At 39.6% G+C, this 16,218-nt stretch overlaps 1 protein-coding gene across 2 annotated transcripts; it reads left to right on the forward strand.

Moving 5' to 3' along the window:
* Positions 1-193: 193 nt before the first annotated feature.
* On the forward strand, positions 194-15,773 carry LOC308390426 (uncharacterized protein). 2 transcript variants are annotated; one of them, XM_080872413.1, is made up of 2 exons: positions 194-756; positions 10,834-15,773. In XM_080872413.1, exons 1-2 carry the CDS (start codon positions 636-638, stop codon positions 12,297-12,299), a joined length of 1,587 nt encoding a protein of 528 aa, XP_080728539.1. In that variant the 5' UTR covers positions 194-635; the 3' UTR covers positions 12,300-15,773. The 2 variants fall into 2 exon arrangements, with proteins under 2 accessions (XP_080728539.1, XP_080728540.1); XM_080872414.1 differs by lacking the exon at positions 10,834-15,773 and adding an exon at positions 4,636-9,650.
* The last annotated feature ends 445 nt before the right edge of the window (positions 15,774-16,218 follow it).

The following is a 16,218-nucleotide window of genomic DNA, read 5'->3' on the forward strand; positions in this document are numbered from 1 at the left end:
TAAGAATGATGTGTTGTAACATTATTTTGTGTATCAGCAAATTTTTTCATACACACAAAAAATGACAATCCCCTAAGTAAGTTATTTTCTTTTACAAAGTTAAAATCTTAATGCTGGTTAATACTTTAACTTGTATTTTGAACGTACCCACCGGAAGTGTCAGTACGTCTCGTTATGTTGTGATGCACTTCTTGAGATCGGCCGTTAGAGGCCAGTAAACCATCGTGATAAAACGCACATGTAAACCCTGGTCCGTTTTATTTTTAATAGCCTGAATTACTTCGTGTGCTCTTGTGTTTTAAAGGTTTCATGGTTTTCGAGGTGAGTGGATGACAACGTGGGTAAACTGCGTGAATGCAGCGCGAATAAAAGCCGGTGGAGATGCTGTGTGGAATGAAGAGGGAAGCTGTCCGTGCAGATGCCTGTTCAAAACACAGCAGACATCAATAATTCGTTTCCAAAATAATTCAGAAGAGCACGATCCCCCTTTGAGTACTTGAACACGTTCATGGATCAAAGCGAGACAGACAAATGTAACCAGGGCGTGTTTCACTGTGATCGGCGGTGATCGATTCTGCACAGGCCTGGTTCGTGTCACACAAGCCTGCAGTTTATTTTAAAGAGGAGTCGACACCATGAATGAAGTGGATTATCTTGATCATAACAGAGCTGAGAGTCTGCAGTTTGAAGAAAAGCCGGACATTAAACCTCCAGATGTTGAACAGCTGCAGGACGCTGATATAAACCAAACCGCTGGTAAGAATAAACACAGCTGGAATGCGAAGAAATCTGCTAACAGCTGATTCGCTGTGGGGCTGGGTGGAGATCACGATCGCACATCTTCTCACGATCTGCTAATCTCAATTTGTAAAAATAACAAAAGTATTTGCTATCAATGACTTTTTGTGTTCTCGGAGTTAAAAAGGCGGAACTCATCTGGGCATCGTGTAGCACCCGGCCGCTTTACACCGCGCACATATGCAAGAAATCTTGTAGTTTTTAAAGTAATTCCTTTTTAAAAACTACCTTTGAGCAAAGAAAAAAAATCTATATAACTTTCAAATGATATAAGGGGCAAACAAGAGATAAATGAAAAAAATAAATACATATATACAAATAAACGTATCTGTTTTAAGGCTTATTGGGTTTTTATGCATTTCACTCCTTCCTTAAAATGTCTGACATTAATCTAAATGGTTTGTTTGGTTACATTAATTAGCAGATATACGCTCATTGGCCACTTTGTTAGGTACAGCTGTTTAATCACTCATTTATACAAATTTTTAATCAGTCAGTCACATGGCAGCATCTCAGTGGTCAAGGCGACCTGCTGTTGAGACTGAGCATCAGAATGAAGGCGAAAGTTGATTTTGGTGACTTTAAACGTGGCATTTTGTAATCGTCGCTCTGACTGAAACATTTTTCAGACCTCCAGTTTTTTGGTTTCCTAAAAGCTCAAAGAAAAAGTACAACCAAATAAAAAAAATGTTCTAAGCATTCAACTCTTTTTTTATTTTTATTTTTTTCTAGGAATTTCATTATAAAAAATAAATATTATTTGTCACCCGTAAAGGAGCTTCTTCAGCTTTTGAATGTTCTTATATAATTTTTCATGATTTTTGCTTTTAGATAGAAAAATATGGACGGTGCTCTCCCTAAAGTTAAGTTTAGTTCATGAAACAAAGATATTTGTGGTATGAAAACATCACAGAGCAACATGCCTTCCCTATGTTTATCATTACATATGGGATTATGGGATAACCACTTTGTGTCTGTACACTTTAACATTCCAAGATTTCATCCTGGATCATGTAATGCAAAGCACCTCTCGCCACTTAATAACAGTAATGATCAGATTTCCCTTTAAACAATAAATGTCCTTCTGCATGCTCATAAATCTGTTTGCAGTGTATCAGGATCTGCTGAGCAAATTAGGTGAGCTGTTACAACATTTTCCAGTTCCAATAGAATATCAGTGTTTACGTTATGCTTCGGATTTATCTCCTGATGGGCTGATACATTCTTGGAGGAAAGTCTTGTGATGGGTACATCACAATTATAGGAGCTAATATATTACTTTTAATTTTGTGTAAAATTTGTAGTCAGGAGTATTTCATGTTTTTGTTGAGGGTCACCAGTTTATTTAAAGGCTACTAAAAAAGTATTAATTTAATTGAGATTTGCTTCTATATGATAATCACAAACATGTCAGCCTATTGCTGAACAAACACTCTGCTGCATATTAAAACAATCAAACTGTCAAAACATTTTATGTTTTTACTTAAATACCCATTCAATCCCACTGGCAACAACTGCCGTTTTAACTGCCTATGACATTTAATTCAACATATTGTGTGTAGGGGAAGTCTAAGGAGTAAAATGCATTCACTCATTTTGCAGGGAAACATTTGGGATTAAATGGGTTAAGTAAATACTTTATATACTGAAAATCAGTGTATTATTTTATCACAGTATAAACATGAAACTGAATGTCTTATACGGCTTCCTTTAGCTTACAGAACTGCAGAACTATTGCTATTCAGTTTGACACGAAGTCATCGGGTATGAAATCAAAGGCTGGCCTGCAGGCATCCCAAAGCTGCTCCAGCTTCTTGGGTTTCCTCCTCCATATTTCCATCTTTGTCCTCAGATGTACTCAATAATATTCACATCAAGAGACTGCTGGCTAAGCCCAAAGAACTTTGAGCTTTTTCACTTTGAGAAACTTCAAAATGGAACCCGAAGTGTAGCAAGGAGCTCCGTCTTGCTGAGAAATTTGACCAAATCATTTTGACCCACGTTCCCCCTGACATCTCCATACTGGATGGCATGCTGAACCACAATCTTTTCATTGTGAAAGCATTGTTGTAACTGAATCATGATGGCATGCGCTTATATCAGATCTTATGCAAAGAAAGAAAGAAAAGGTTTTGGTGTCACAGGTGTGAAAGACCTCCAGGCAGTCTATTAAGCCATCATTATTTTGTCTCTAGCCATTTGAGGTTTTTGTTTTTGCTTCCTTTACTGCTTCATAAGTAATTATATCTAAGCTTTATTTTTACCACATCCCCAAGATAAAGATCTGTGGTTTACCAAAATTTCAATTCAAAAAATGTTATTTATACAGCATCAAATCACAACAACAGTCGCCTCAAGGTGCTTTATATTGTACAATATAAAGCAATAATACATAGAGAAAAACCCAACAACCATATGAATCCCTATGAACAAGGACTTTGGTGACAGTGGGAAGGAAAAACTCCCTTTTAACCGCCGCAACCGGTTGGGGTGAGAGGAGGAAAACAGGACAAAGACATGCTGTGGAAGAGAGCCAGAGATTAATAACAAGTATGATTCAGTGCAGAGAGGTCTATTAACACATAATGAGTTAGAAAGGTGACTGAAGAAGAAACACCCAGTGCATCATGGGAATCCCCCAGCAGCCTACACTTACTGCAGCATAACTAAGGGAGGATTCAGGGATAAGATAAGTTTGAAGCCTAATCTTAAAAGTAAAGATTAAGTCCATCTCCTGAATCCAAACTGGAATCTGGTTCTACAGAAGAGGGGAAAATGAAATTGATAAATGTTTGGTCCAAAGCTTCCATCCACTCATCATGGCCATGAAGTGTCATAGTGAATTTGGTCATTTAACAATTTGTTTGAATACTTCTTTTTCCAGGTAGGTTAGAATTACCATACAGCATACATCTTTAATGATTAAAAAACAACAACAATTATGTGCACAACTTTGAATTTATTTTGGATTTTCTAAGCCACACAGGGTCATACAAGTTGAAATATGTACATTAATATTTGGTTAAATGTCCCTTAGCTAACTGCACCTTGACCAGACTTGTTATCCATCAACAAGCTTCTCACATAATTCAGGCTGGATTTTGACCACTCTTGACCACTCTTCTCAGCAGAATTGTTAGCGTTTATTTAAAATTGTTTGGTTTCCTGGCACAGATCCGAGTGTAAGCATAGTTCACAAAGTTTCAAGTGGATGGATCTCTGGGCTTTGCCCATTCCAGAACCTTAATGTCAGCCTGGTTTATTCATCCCGATGCCAGTTTTGATGTGTTTCAGCCCATTATCCTGTTAGAACGTTAACTGTGTCCCAATTTCAACCATCTAGCTGTTGATTTGAGGTGAAGTTGAAGAATTTGGAGGTAGTCTTCCTTCATTATTCCATTCTGTTGGTGGAATTTAGCACAGGCAGTAAAACAGCCTGATGACAATGAAACTGTCACGCATGAATCACCATGCATGACAGTTGGTACAGTGTTTCTGCAATGCCGTCTATAAATTAAATTAATTCAAATAAATGAAATAAAATTAAACTGTGAACTCTGTTGTTGTTGGGTTTTTTTTTTTTTACTTTTAAAAGAACAGCTCAAAGAAATTAAAAATTAAAAGCCCAAAATTACCATGACATTCACACCCATGAGAAGTGGATTTAAACTTCTTACCATTACTGTAATTGTTAGGGTGACTGGTGATGGATAGTGTTTCATTTTTGGTCTCAAAATAATCCCCACTGTAACTTGAATTTCAGATTACATTAACAGCTACTGAAATCAAGGTGAACATATAGAAGCCTACAGTCAGTGATGTACATGTATGTTTCAGTATTCCCCGCAGATGTCCAGCAGATGTTGGTGATTAAAGAAGAGCTACCCTGGACCCCCAGTCTGGACCAGCAGAATCTAGACCACCTCCACATAAAGGAGGAGCATGAGGAGCTGTGGATCGATACAGGGGGAGCGCATCTTGCTGTTAGCACTAAGTGCACATTGTCTTCTATTTCCATGAAGTGTGAAGATGAAAGAGAAGAAAAACCTCAGATTGTACAGCTTCATCAAAGTCAGACTGAAGACAATGCAGAAGCAGAAGCTACAAACAGCAGCTCAGCTACAAATATCAACAATGAAATTGATGAAAAGGATTGTAGAGGACCAGAAATCGCTGGGAACTCTAATCCAAATTTCCATTTCCAACTAAATGCTGTTGAGAAGGCCCCAGACTCTTCTGAAACAGACATTAGTGATGGAGATGATTGGCAGGAGCCTTTGTCTGATGCTGGACCTGCAAACGAAGATGGTGACAGTGGTTGCCCTATACCTAAATCAAACTTGAAAACTCTGAAATCACTGAAAAGCAAGTGTTCTTTTCAGAGAAGGAAGACATGTCATTCATTCAAAAGGCCTTATGGCTGTTTGGCTAATGAGAAATTTAACAGAGTGAAACAAAGTGAATTTTCAAAGATGATAGTCAACACAGGAGAAAAAACATTTACCTGTGGTGTTTGTGCAAAAAGATTTAAACAGAAACAAAATCTGAAGACACATATGAGAGTCCACACAGGTGATAAACCATATACCTGTGATTTTTGTGGAAAAGACTTTAGACATCACTATAGTTTTAAAGTACACATCAGAATCCATACTGGGGAAAAACCGTTTGTTTGTGGCATTTGTGGTGAAAAATTTAGAAAAAAGCAAAATCTCAAACGCCACATGAGGGTTCACACAGGAGAGAAACCATTCAGCTGTGTTGTCTGCGCAAAACGATTTACACAGCAGGGCGTTCTGAAGAGACATATGAGAGTTCACACGAGAGAGAAACCATTTGGCTGCAATCTGTGTAATAAAATGTTTACACAGCAGGGGGTTCTGAAGAGGCACATGAGGGTACACACAGGAGAGAAACCATTCAGCTGTGGTGCATGTGGGAAAAAGTTTGTGCATCAACATGACCTCAAAATACACATCAGAGTCCACACTGGAGAGAAACAGTTCAGCTGTCCTGCATGTGAAAAGCGATTTACTCAGCAGGGAAGCCTCAAGAGACACATGAGGGTGCACACTGGAGAGAAACCATTTGGTTGTAATGTGTGTGGGAAAACTTTTACTCAACAGGGAAGTCTAAATAGGCACACGAGAAGCCACACACAGTAGAAATTGTACTGGGTCTTAGTGCTATTTGAAACAGTTTTAACCAACCAATCTGTGTTCGTTAAACCTGAGATGAGATAAACTTGAGGATTTCTGATTCACAAAGAAAGTTAACTTAAACTGAGTGAGACTCTGTACACTAAACCTACTCACTGACAAGTTTTCTTTAACAAACTGACTCATTTCCTTATTCCAAAAGTTGCTATCAAACCACTTGGTGGAGCAAATGAATTTAGACAAGTTTACATTTTATAAACACTAAAATGCTGATTAGGTGTCAATTCACTATCTTTTTATTTACCATGTTGGCTTTTTAATTTTTCAGTGGTCAATTTGTATGAGTGAAGAAAGTGAATATCTCACTTATTTATTATCAGCTAAGAATTATAATGGCTTGCAAAAGTATTCGCCCCCCTTGAACTTCCCCACGTTTTGTCACATTACAGCCACAAACATGAATCAATTTCATTGGAATTCCACGTGAAAGACCAACACAAAGTGGTGCACACGTGAGACGCGGAACGAAAATCATACATGATTCCAAACATTTTTTTACAAATAAATAACTGAAAAGTGGGGTGTGCGTAATTATTCAGCCCCCTGAGTCAATACTTTGTAGAACCACCTTTTGCTGCAATTATAGCTCTTCTTTGCAAAACAACTCCAGCTCAGTCAGATTAGATCAGCGGTCTCCAACCTTTTTGGCGCCACGGACCAGTTTATGCCCGACAATATTTTCACGGACCGGCCTTTAAGGTGTCGCGGATAAATACAACAAAATAAAACCAGTACCGGTACCGAAAAAAAGAAGATTTATTCATAACACACTTGAAAAGACCCAGGAAAACAGAGTTAACGATAAAAACGATAACAAAATAACGCTGAAAACCGATAAAAACCCTGAAAACCATACATTTCACACCTGAGCCTCAACTCTCGCGGCCCGGTACCAAACGACTCACGGCCCGGGGGTTGGGGACCGCTGGATTAGATGGACAGCGTTTGTGAACAGCAGTTTTCGGATCTTGCCACAGATTCTCGATTGGATTTAGATCTGGACTTTGACTGGGCCATTCTAACACATGGATATGTTTTGTTTTAAACCATTCCATTGTTGCCCTGGCTTTATGTTTAGGGTCGATGTCCTGCTGGAGGTGAACCTCTGCCCCAGGATTCCAAGATTGCCCTGTATTTGGCTCCATCCATCTTCCCATCAACTCTGACCAGCTTCCCTGTCCCTGCTGAAGAGAAGCACCCCCAGAGCATGATGCTACCACCACCATATTTGACAGTGGGGATGGTGTGTTCAGAGTGATGTGCAGTGTTAGTTTTCCACCACACATAGTGTTTTGCATGTTGGTCTCATCTGACCAGAGCAGCTTCTTCCACATGTTTGCTGTGTCCCCCACATGGCTTGTGGCAAACTGCAAACTGGACTTCTTATGGTTTTCTGTTAACAATGGCTTTCTTTTTGCCACTCTTCCATAAAGGCCAACTTTGTGCAGTGCACGACTAATAGTTGTCCTATGGACAGATTCCCCCACCTGAGCTGTAGATCTCTGCAGCTCGTCCAGAGTCACCATGGGCCTCTTGGCTGCATTTCTGATCAGCGCTCTCCTTGTTCGGCCTTTGAGTTTAGATGGATGGCCTTGTCTTGGTAGGTTTACAGTTGTGCCATACTCCTTCAATTTCTGAGTGTCCCACAGTGCTCCATGGGATGTTCAAGGCTTGGGAAATCTTTTTGTAGCCTAAGCCTAAATTTCTCAATAACTTTATCCCTGACCTGTCTGGTGTGTTCTTTGGATTTCATGGTGTTGTTGCTCCCAATATTCTCTTAGACAATCTCTGAGGCCGTCACAGAGCAGCTGTATTTGTACTGACATTAGATTACACACAGGTGCACTCTATTTAGTCATTAGCACTCATCAGGCAACGTCTATGGGCAACTGACTGCACTCAGACCAAAGGGGGCTGAATAATTACGCACACTCCACTTTGCAGTTATTTATTTGTAAAAAATGTTTGGAATCATGTATGATTTTCATTCCACTTCTCACTTTTACACCACTTTGTTTTGGTCTTTCACATGGAATTCCAATAAAATTGATTCATGTTTGTGGCTGTAATGTGACAAAATGTGGGAAAGTTCAAGGGGGCCGAATACTTTTGCAAGCCACTGTAAATCCATCTTTCTAACTGTGAGAGTCTTTGAATATTAATGCAGGTATCAGACTGTCAGCCAGTTAGTTAAATTAGACTGGAAACAGTGTACATTACTATAGAATCACTGTTTACATCAAAATCACCTGTATAAAGTTTCAAAGTGTTGTCACGTGTACAGAAGAAATAGCATTTCTCTGTGCAATGAAATTCTTCCTTTGCTGTCCACACACCAATGCCAAGTTAGGTAGGGTTGAAGGAGCAAGATAAATAAGGATACAAATAAGACAAGATATTAAGATAAATAACATAAAAAAATAAGGATAAAAAAATAGTGAAAGATAAATAAGTACAAACAAAATAAGTGAAGACAAGTAAGGTATGCAGATGTCAATGTAAATGGATGTACAAAGGAGCTTAATGTGCAAAATGAACTTAGTGTGCAAAGTGTCCTGATGTGCAAATTGCAGTTGAGGTAGGTCAGATGTTCAGGAATCTGATAGGAGAAGGAGTTGTTGAATCGGGATGTTCTGGATTTCACACTTCTAAACCTTGGTATTGAGAGCAGAAGTGTGAACAGTCCGTGTTGAGGCTGTGTGGGGTCTTTGAGGATGGAGGCAGCTCTCCTCTGGACTCTGTGATGGTAGATGCTCTGCAGAGAGGGCGATCTTCTCTGCAGTTGTTATCACTCTCTGCAGGCGTTTGCAGTCCATAGCAGTACTGCTGCCGTACCACGCAGTAATGCAGCTTGATGGTGTGTTCTCCACAGTGCAGCTGTAGAAGCTGCTGAGGATCTTGGCCAACAAATTAAATTTCCTCAGCCTCCTCAGGAAATACAGCCGCTGCTGAGCCTTCTTGACCAGCTGTGTGGTGTTCAGTGTCCAGGTGAGGTCCTCACTGATGTTTACTGTGTTGTAATCAATCATACTGTTGGAAAGATGTCTGTCACAGCTAGATCTTGGAGAAAATCTCAGTGAACATGAGACTGAAATGACTTAAAACTGTAAAACTGAACAAAATGTGTTGTTAAAGTGACTTTTAAAATCCAGCTGCAAACAGTCTGATTGTAATCTAATTACATTTCATATTGAAGTGTGTCCACAGGTTGGAATTCAGTCATTAATTGACGTAAAATACCAGTTTAAAGTTTCATTATCTGAAATTCAGAGTCGGACCCACCAAGACTGTTGACCCAGAACCAGAACTAGATCAGCAGATCATTTCCCAGTCAGACTATGTTTTTATGGCAGGATGGATCCAAAATGGATCGGGGATTCAGACTGGATGACACCTGGATCTGGTTTGGCTCCGGTCATTGCCTAGCTCATCCCGTCCAGATCTGTTTTTGATTAGTTATCTTGTCAAAAAGTCAATGCAGCTAGCAGCCTGGGCCATGCCTTGTCATGTTTAACTTCTTTGATGGATTTCTTGTTTTCTTTTAATTAAACCTGTACATTGTAAGTTAATAGTTCTTAGTGTGTAAGATGTCTGTGGTGATAAAAATAAAGATGTATTTTTTCAAGCAACATAGCTACAGTTGTCTTTGTTGTTGTTGTTTACAAAGAATACAGAATCAAAAAATGAAAGTCTTAGGTTCAGGTTTTTGACATTTTTATGGTAATTAAATTATTTCCCTTTTTGTTACGGATTAGGTGACTTGAAGTTGAGAGAAAGAATATAATTTTACTAAACAGCACCTGAAACTCTCAAGTTACTTTCTTTTTGTATGTGGATTTAGTCTTTTTGTTTTCTGCTGACAGTAGTCACTAACAAGTTTACTGGTTATCGAGGCGAGCTGCTGGAAATACGCTCTGGTCAGTTGGAGATACTTTTATGTTGCTATATGTATTTTTATCTTTCACACTGCCACCAACCTAATGACCCACATCTTTTCACAATAACCATAGCCAGGCCTGGAGCTAATTGAATAAGAAATAATTTGGTCTTGTTATTGGAAAAAAGTAAATATTCAAAGAGAAAAAAAAGATTTTTTTTTTTTTTAAATGGACTACTCTTTTGTTTCAGTTTTAGAAATTGCATAATTTTTTGATAACTGCTTGTCAAAAGAACTAAACCCTTTCAGTTCTTTAAAAATTTTTTTTAAAGAAAACATATTCTTCAGTCCAGAAATAAACAAATAACAAATACAGTAGAAGCATGTGCCGTTTCCATAGTGTAGTGGTTATCACGTTCACCTAAGATGTGAAAAGTCCCTGGTCTGAAACCGGGCAGAAACATGCTTCTTTGCTTATGCGTCCTGATACAAAAGTGTCTGACTGCAGGTACTGCTTTATCTTGTGGGGTTGTACTGTTGTTGGGAAACAAAGAAGAGAAAGTAAGTTTGCTTGCGACATTTGTGGTAAAGTACTCAAATCTGGTACAGGGCTTTGGTGTTTTTTGCCTTTGGAAGCTCTTTAAGAATGGAAAAGCACTTTTAGTATTTGGCATTTGGAAGTTAATGACAAACACTAATAGTGCTTTCACAGCTGGAAATAATCATATTTGTTGCAGGTCATGTAGTTATATGTTGAATTTGGAAGGCTTGATTTAAAAAAAAAGTGTTAATTTATTTTCACATTAGATTCTTGTTCAAGCACTTTATGATACAGCAGTTAGCATCAGTGTGCACCATCACCATGTATACAAATTCTTCTGTTGACCACAAGAATATGGAGTCACTGTTGTCCCGTGTCTGTTTTTGTGTTCTCTGCAGATGTCCAACAGCTGCTGGTGATCAAAGAAGAGGTTTCCCATGAATGGAGCAACAGTCCGGACCAGAAGGGCCCAGAGCTTCTCTTTAAAAAGGAGGAACAAGATGAACTCAGTAACAGTGAGGTGGGAGAGCCGCTTAATGATCTAACAAAGGCTGATATCATCAGGCTCCAACTCACTGCTGGTCCTGTGAAGACTGAAAACGATGAAGAGAAGCCTAACTCTTTACTTCTCCTTCAGAATCAAATGGGAGAGGCAGAGCCTCCACTTTGCAGCTTAGCTAAACAGATAAAAACAGAAAGTGATGGAGAGGACCGTGAAAGACCTGGACCTGGACTATGGAACCCAGATCCAAATACTGATGAGAAGGCTTCAGACTCTTCTGCGACTGACGTCTCAGATGATGATGATGATGATAGTGACGATGGTGGTGGTGATTGGCAGGAACCTTTGTCAGATTCTGGACCTCCAAATGATGACGGTGAAAATAATCAGGGAGCTCCTACATCAAGTGCAAATGGACTCAAATCTCCAAAAAGCAAGAGGCCTGTTCAGAGGCTCATGACAAGCCATTTAATGGAAACTTCCTCCAGGCATTTGGGAAATGTAGATTCACCCAGACAAGACAGACAATTTATCTGTGGTATTTGCGGAAAACGATTTACACAAAAACAAAATCTTAAGACACATATCCGAATTCACACTGGTGAAAAACCATTTCATTGTGATTTTTGTGGAAAGCGTTTTCGACATCTCTATAGTTTCAAGGCGCACATCAGAATCCACACAGGAGAGAAACCGTTTGTATGTGACATCTGTGGTGAAAGGTTTACACAACAGCAAAATATCAAGAGGCACATCAGGGTTCACACAGGTGAGAAACCATTCGGTTGTGGGGTTTGCACAAAAAGATTTACACAACAGGTGGACCTGAAGAGACATATGAGAGTTCACACAAGAGAAAAACCATTTGGTTGTGATCTTTGCAGTAAAAGATATAACCGGAAAACACAATTAAGTGCACACATGAGAGTTCACACAGGAGAAAAACAGTTTGCTTGCGACATTTGTGGTAAAAGGTTTAACCGGATGGCGCTTGTTAAAGCACACACAAGGGTTCACACAGGAGAGAAACCATATGGCTGTGATATTTGTGGCAAAAGATTTAACAGGAAATCACATCTCAAAGCCCACACAAGAGGCCACACAGGAGAGAAACCACATGGTTGCGATGTCTGTGGCAAAAACTTTGTACATCAGCGCGATCTCAAGATCCACATCAGAGTTCACACCGGAGAGAAACAGTTTAGCTGCACTGTATGTGGGAAGAGATTCACCCATCAGGGAACTCTGACGAGACACATGAGAGTCCACACTGGAGAGAAGCCATTTAGCTGTGGTGTTTGTGGTAAAACGTTTACTCAGAAGGGAAATCTAAACAGACACGTGAAAACCCACACGGAGTAACAGCTTTGAAGGTTCTGTGAATGCACTTACCTGCTAATGAATAAGTTGGACGGATCTTTTTTGTTTGTTTGGTCATTAATTATGTCTGTTCATGCTATTGGGTGCTTTGAAGGATGCCCTGTACTGTATGAAAAAAAATAGAGACTATGGCTGGTGACATTTATAGTAGGGGTGGTACCATGTGCTCAAAGTGATGCAAGCTATATTGTAATTGGGAAATATATTACTTGAATTCCAGATAGCATTTATTTATACATTTTCTATATCCAAGGTACATAACCATGTTTAGTCATAATATTTTTAATAATAATCTATGCTTGAGCATTTTGTTTTTCTGTATAAACCAGAACTCGGTGGGTGGGTGGGTGTGCACCAAAATAAGTTTGGATCAGCATACCACAGTCAAACAGCAGCTATGTGGTGTTGGATAACACAGAACCAGATGGACACATCTACTCCTGATTGCTTTTCTGGTATGGAGTATATCAACTAATGTTATTTAGGTTTTAATTTTGCATTTAATTTCAACTCCTTATTGTATTTAGATTTTGTATTTAATCACTTTCTTTTTTGGTTGCTCTAACAGTAACTTGCCAACTTCTTGATTAATAAAATATTTATTCTTTTTATTCTTCCTCTTGAGCTTTTTACTTGAAGCATGATGTCATCAATTATCATCATTTTTCACAATGCTTATAACCTGTGGCATTGTTGGATAAGCCACATTTACCCAATCTCACAAGCACTTTACCCAAGCTTGGTACTGTTTCCTAACTACATTCATACTCCGATGGATGCATCAGAGCGACTTAGGGTTAAGTATCTTACCCAAGGATACTTGGCATGCAGACTGGAGAAGCCAAAGATTGAACCACCAACCTTCCGATAGGTAGGTGACCTGCTCTACCTCCTGAGCTACAGCCACACCAGTGGTATGGTTCCTGTAAATTTCAAATATGCAGTAGTGTAGCCACTGGCCTTGATTGCACGTTATTATATACATATTTAAACACACACACACACACACACACACACACACACACACACACACACACATGTAGATATACACATATACATATATATGGACGGCGTCAACACGGGCTGGACGGCGTCAACACGTTAACGAGCAAACTGTGCTAATGCAGTAGTTCCCACCAATTGAGCATTGCGTGGCACATCCGACATAGTTTTACTTTTGTCCATGACGCGCTTACCTTCAGGGTCATGCTTCACAAGAAGACCAAAATAGTTCCAAAGGCCAGATCTGAATGAGGGTGGAGGAGGTTCAATTTGCCATGTTGCGACAAGCTTAGCTTCTGTCTTGCTAGCTTGCGCTGCGCTCAGTGGATCTGCGCTCGACAGTGCAACCTAGGCGGAGTAGTCGAACGCAGATCCACTGAGTGCTCAACACAGACAGCATCGTCAGAAGAAAAGTTGATAAAATAAATTAAAAATTTTGTATTGTTCGATACATATGCGTACCGTACCGAAAGCACTGTATCGAATGGTTCAATATCGATATGAGTATTGTTGCACCCCTAATAAAAATATATACATACATACATGAGAAGCAGGATTATAAATTCAGTTCTGGATTTAACAGGGAACCAATAAAGGGAAGCCAATATGCTCCCTCTTTCTAGTCCCTGTCAGTACTCTTGCTGCAACATTTTGGATCAACTGAAGGCTTTTCAGGGAGTTTTAGGACATCCTAATGATAACAAATTACACTAGTCGAGCCTAGAATAAATGGTTTAGCTACTTCAGCATCAGTCTGAGACTGTATGTTTCTAATTTTAGAGATGTTGCACAAACGGAAGAAAGCAGTGTTGGTGTGTGTTATCTGGCTTCATGGATAGATAAAGTTGCGTGTCATCTGTGTAGCAGTGAAAATGTATGCTTTGCCTTCTAATGTTACTACCTAGCTTAAGCATGTATAATGTAAACAGAATCTGTCCTAGCCTGGGTCTTCTGGAATCTGCCTATAGTTGGTGATGCTGTGGGATGCAGGTCCAGCCCTAAATGGCTCGAATTGGAGCTTAGCACTGCTATCGAGCACACTGGAGCATCCTTGCCAGCTATCTTATTTTCAAAATCGGTTATTAAAAGTGCATGTGATGACTTTATTCTTTGCAACTCCGTAAAAATATTGAATCAAATTAAGAGAATCTTGAACCTCCCGGTAGTGTCAACTTTTGCCCCGATCTGCCACAATCCTAGCTTTACGCCTAGTACAATGGATGCTGCTTTCAAACAATGGCCTGTCAAAGGGTTAATTGCTATAAAGGATCTTTATATTGACAATCATTTTGCCTCTTTTGCTCAGCTTCAGACAAAGTACAATCTCCCTACAAGTCATTTTTTTCGGTACTTACAAATTAGGAATTATGTCAAGCAAGCATTCTCAAATTTGGATACCATCCCCATACAGCATGTCTTTTACAATATGATGAACGAACCTCCCACCTCAAAACACTTAATTTCTCGGCTTGTCAACCTTTTTTCTTCGGCAGCCCCCTCTTGCCATATTAAAGAGGCTTGGACAAGGGACACTGGTTTGGTTATCTCTGACGATCTATGGGCTGAAGTGTTAAGTCGGATAAAACTATGCTCTGTTAACACCCGGCTTCAGTTAATTCAATTTAAGGTTGTCCATAGACTGCACTATTCCAAAACCAAATTGAACAAGATTTTTCCTAACGTTTCCCCCAAATGTGATAAATGTAAACTTGTGGACGGTACTCTTGGGCATCTTTTTTGGTCCTGTTCTACGCTTACAGCCTTTTGGACTAGTATTTTTAGTTTCTATAGCACTGTTTATGATAGGCAACTGTATCCTGACTGTCTTATGGTGATCCTGGGCTGCTCCGGCGACTCCTTGGCACTTCCCTTTGCTGTTCAACAGGCCCTCATGTTTGGTATGGTGATTGCCAAACGTTTGATTCTGGGGGAGTGGAAATCTGCCTCCCCTCCCTGCTTCAAGAGGTGGCTCGAGGAGATGGTCTCCTGTCTATACCTGGAAGAAATTCGGTTCTCTACGTCTGATTCCATGGAGAAGTTCAGGAAGATATGGGGGCCCTTTATAGACCACATTAAGAAGGACAGTCCACGCCCTGGGTCCTGACCACATTGTTTTAACTGCTTTCATTCTGAGCTGTTGCCCATAACTGTTTTTGCATGATTGTTATCAGCTCCTCCTAGCGATCTTTGGATTTGATCTTGTGGATTGGACTCACTAGATTGTGAGTTGTTTGACATGTATACCACTTGCTTTGTTTGCTTCTCTGCTGTTTTTAATAAGTGCTGGCCTTGTACCCTGTTGTGTGGTTTGTTGCTCTGTTTTTTTTTTGTTTGTTTCTTTGTTTTTTTTGGTTGTTATTGTCTTTATTGTCTGTGTTCTTCTGTCCCGCTGTTTGTGAATGTGTAAAAAAATCTTGAAACTTGCATAAATAAATACATAAAAAAAAAAAAGAATCTGTCCTAGCACTGAACCCTGTGGAATTCCATAATTAACCTTAATTAGAGGACTGTTAGGATTAAAATGATTAAATAAAGCTGTTTTTATGATTTCCTATAAACACACTGCGATGTGCTCATTAAAGTGTTGGTGCTCCATGTTATGAAGGTCAGAAGCTTCATTCAGCGCCATGACTAGGGATGGGTATCGAAAACCGGTTCTTGTTGAGAACCGGTTCCCACTGTTTCAATTCCTTGGAATTGTTTGCCATTTTTGCAAACGATTCCCTTATCGATTCCAGTCGCCCTGAATGACGTCACCACGTTGCGGAGCGTCATTTACCTGGCTGGAAACATGGCGGCTCAAACGCTCAAAAGTTTGGTTATATTTTACAAGAACGGAAGACAACAGGGCAACTTGCAATACTTGCAAAGTAGATATTTCATTTAAGGGAGGAAACAC

Source organism: Rhamphochromis sp. 'chilingali', assembly GCF_963969265.1.
Source record: "Rhamphochromis sp. 'chilingali' genome assembly, chromosome: 22".
In the NCBI taxonomy this organism is placed as follows: Eukaryota; Metazoa; Chordata; class Actinopteri; order Cichliformes; family Cichlidae; genus Rhamphochromis; species Rhamphochromis sp. 'chilingali'.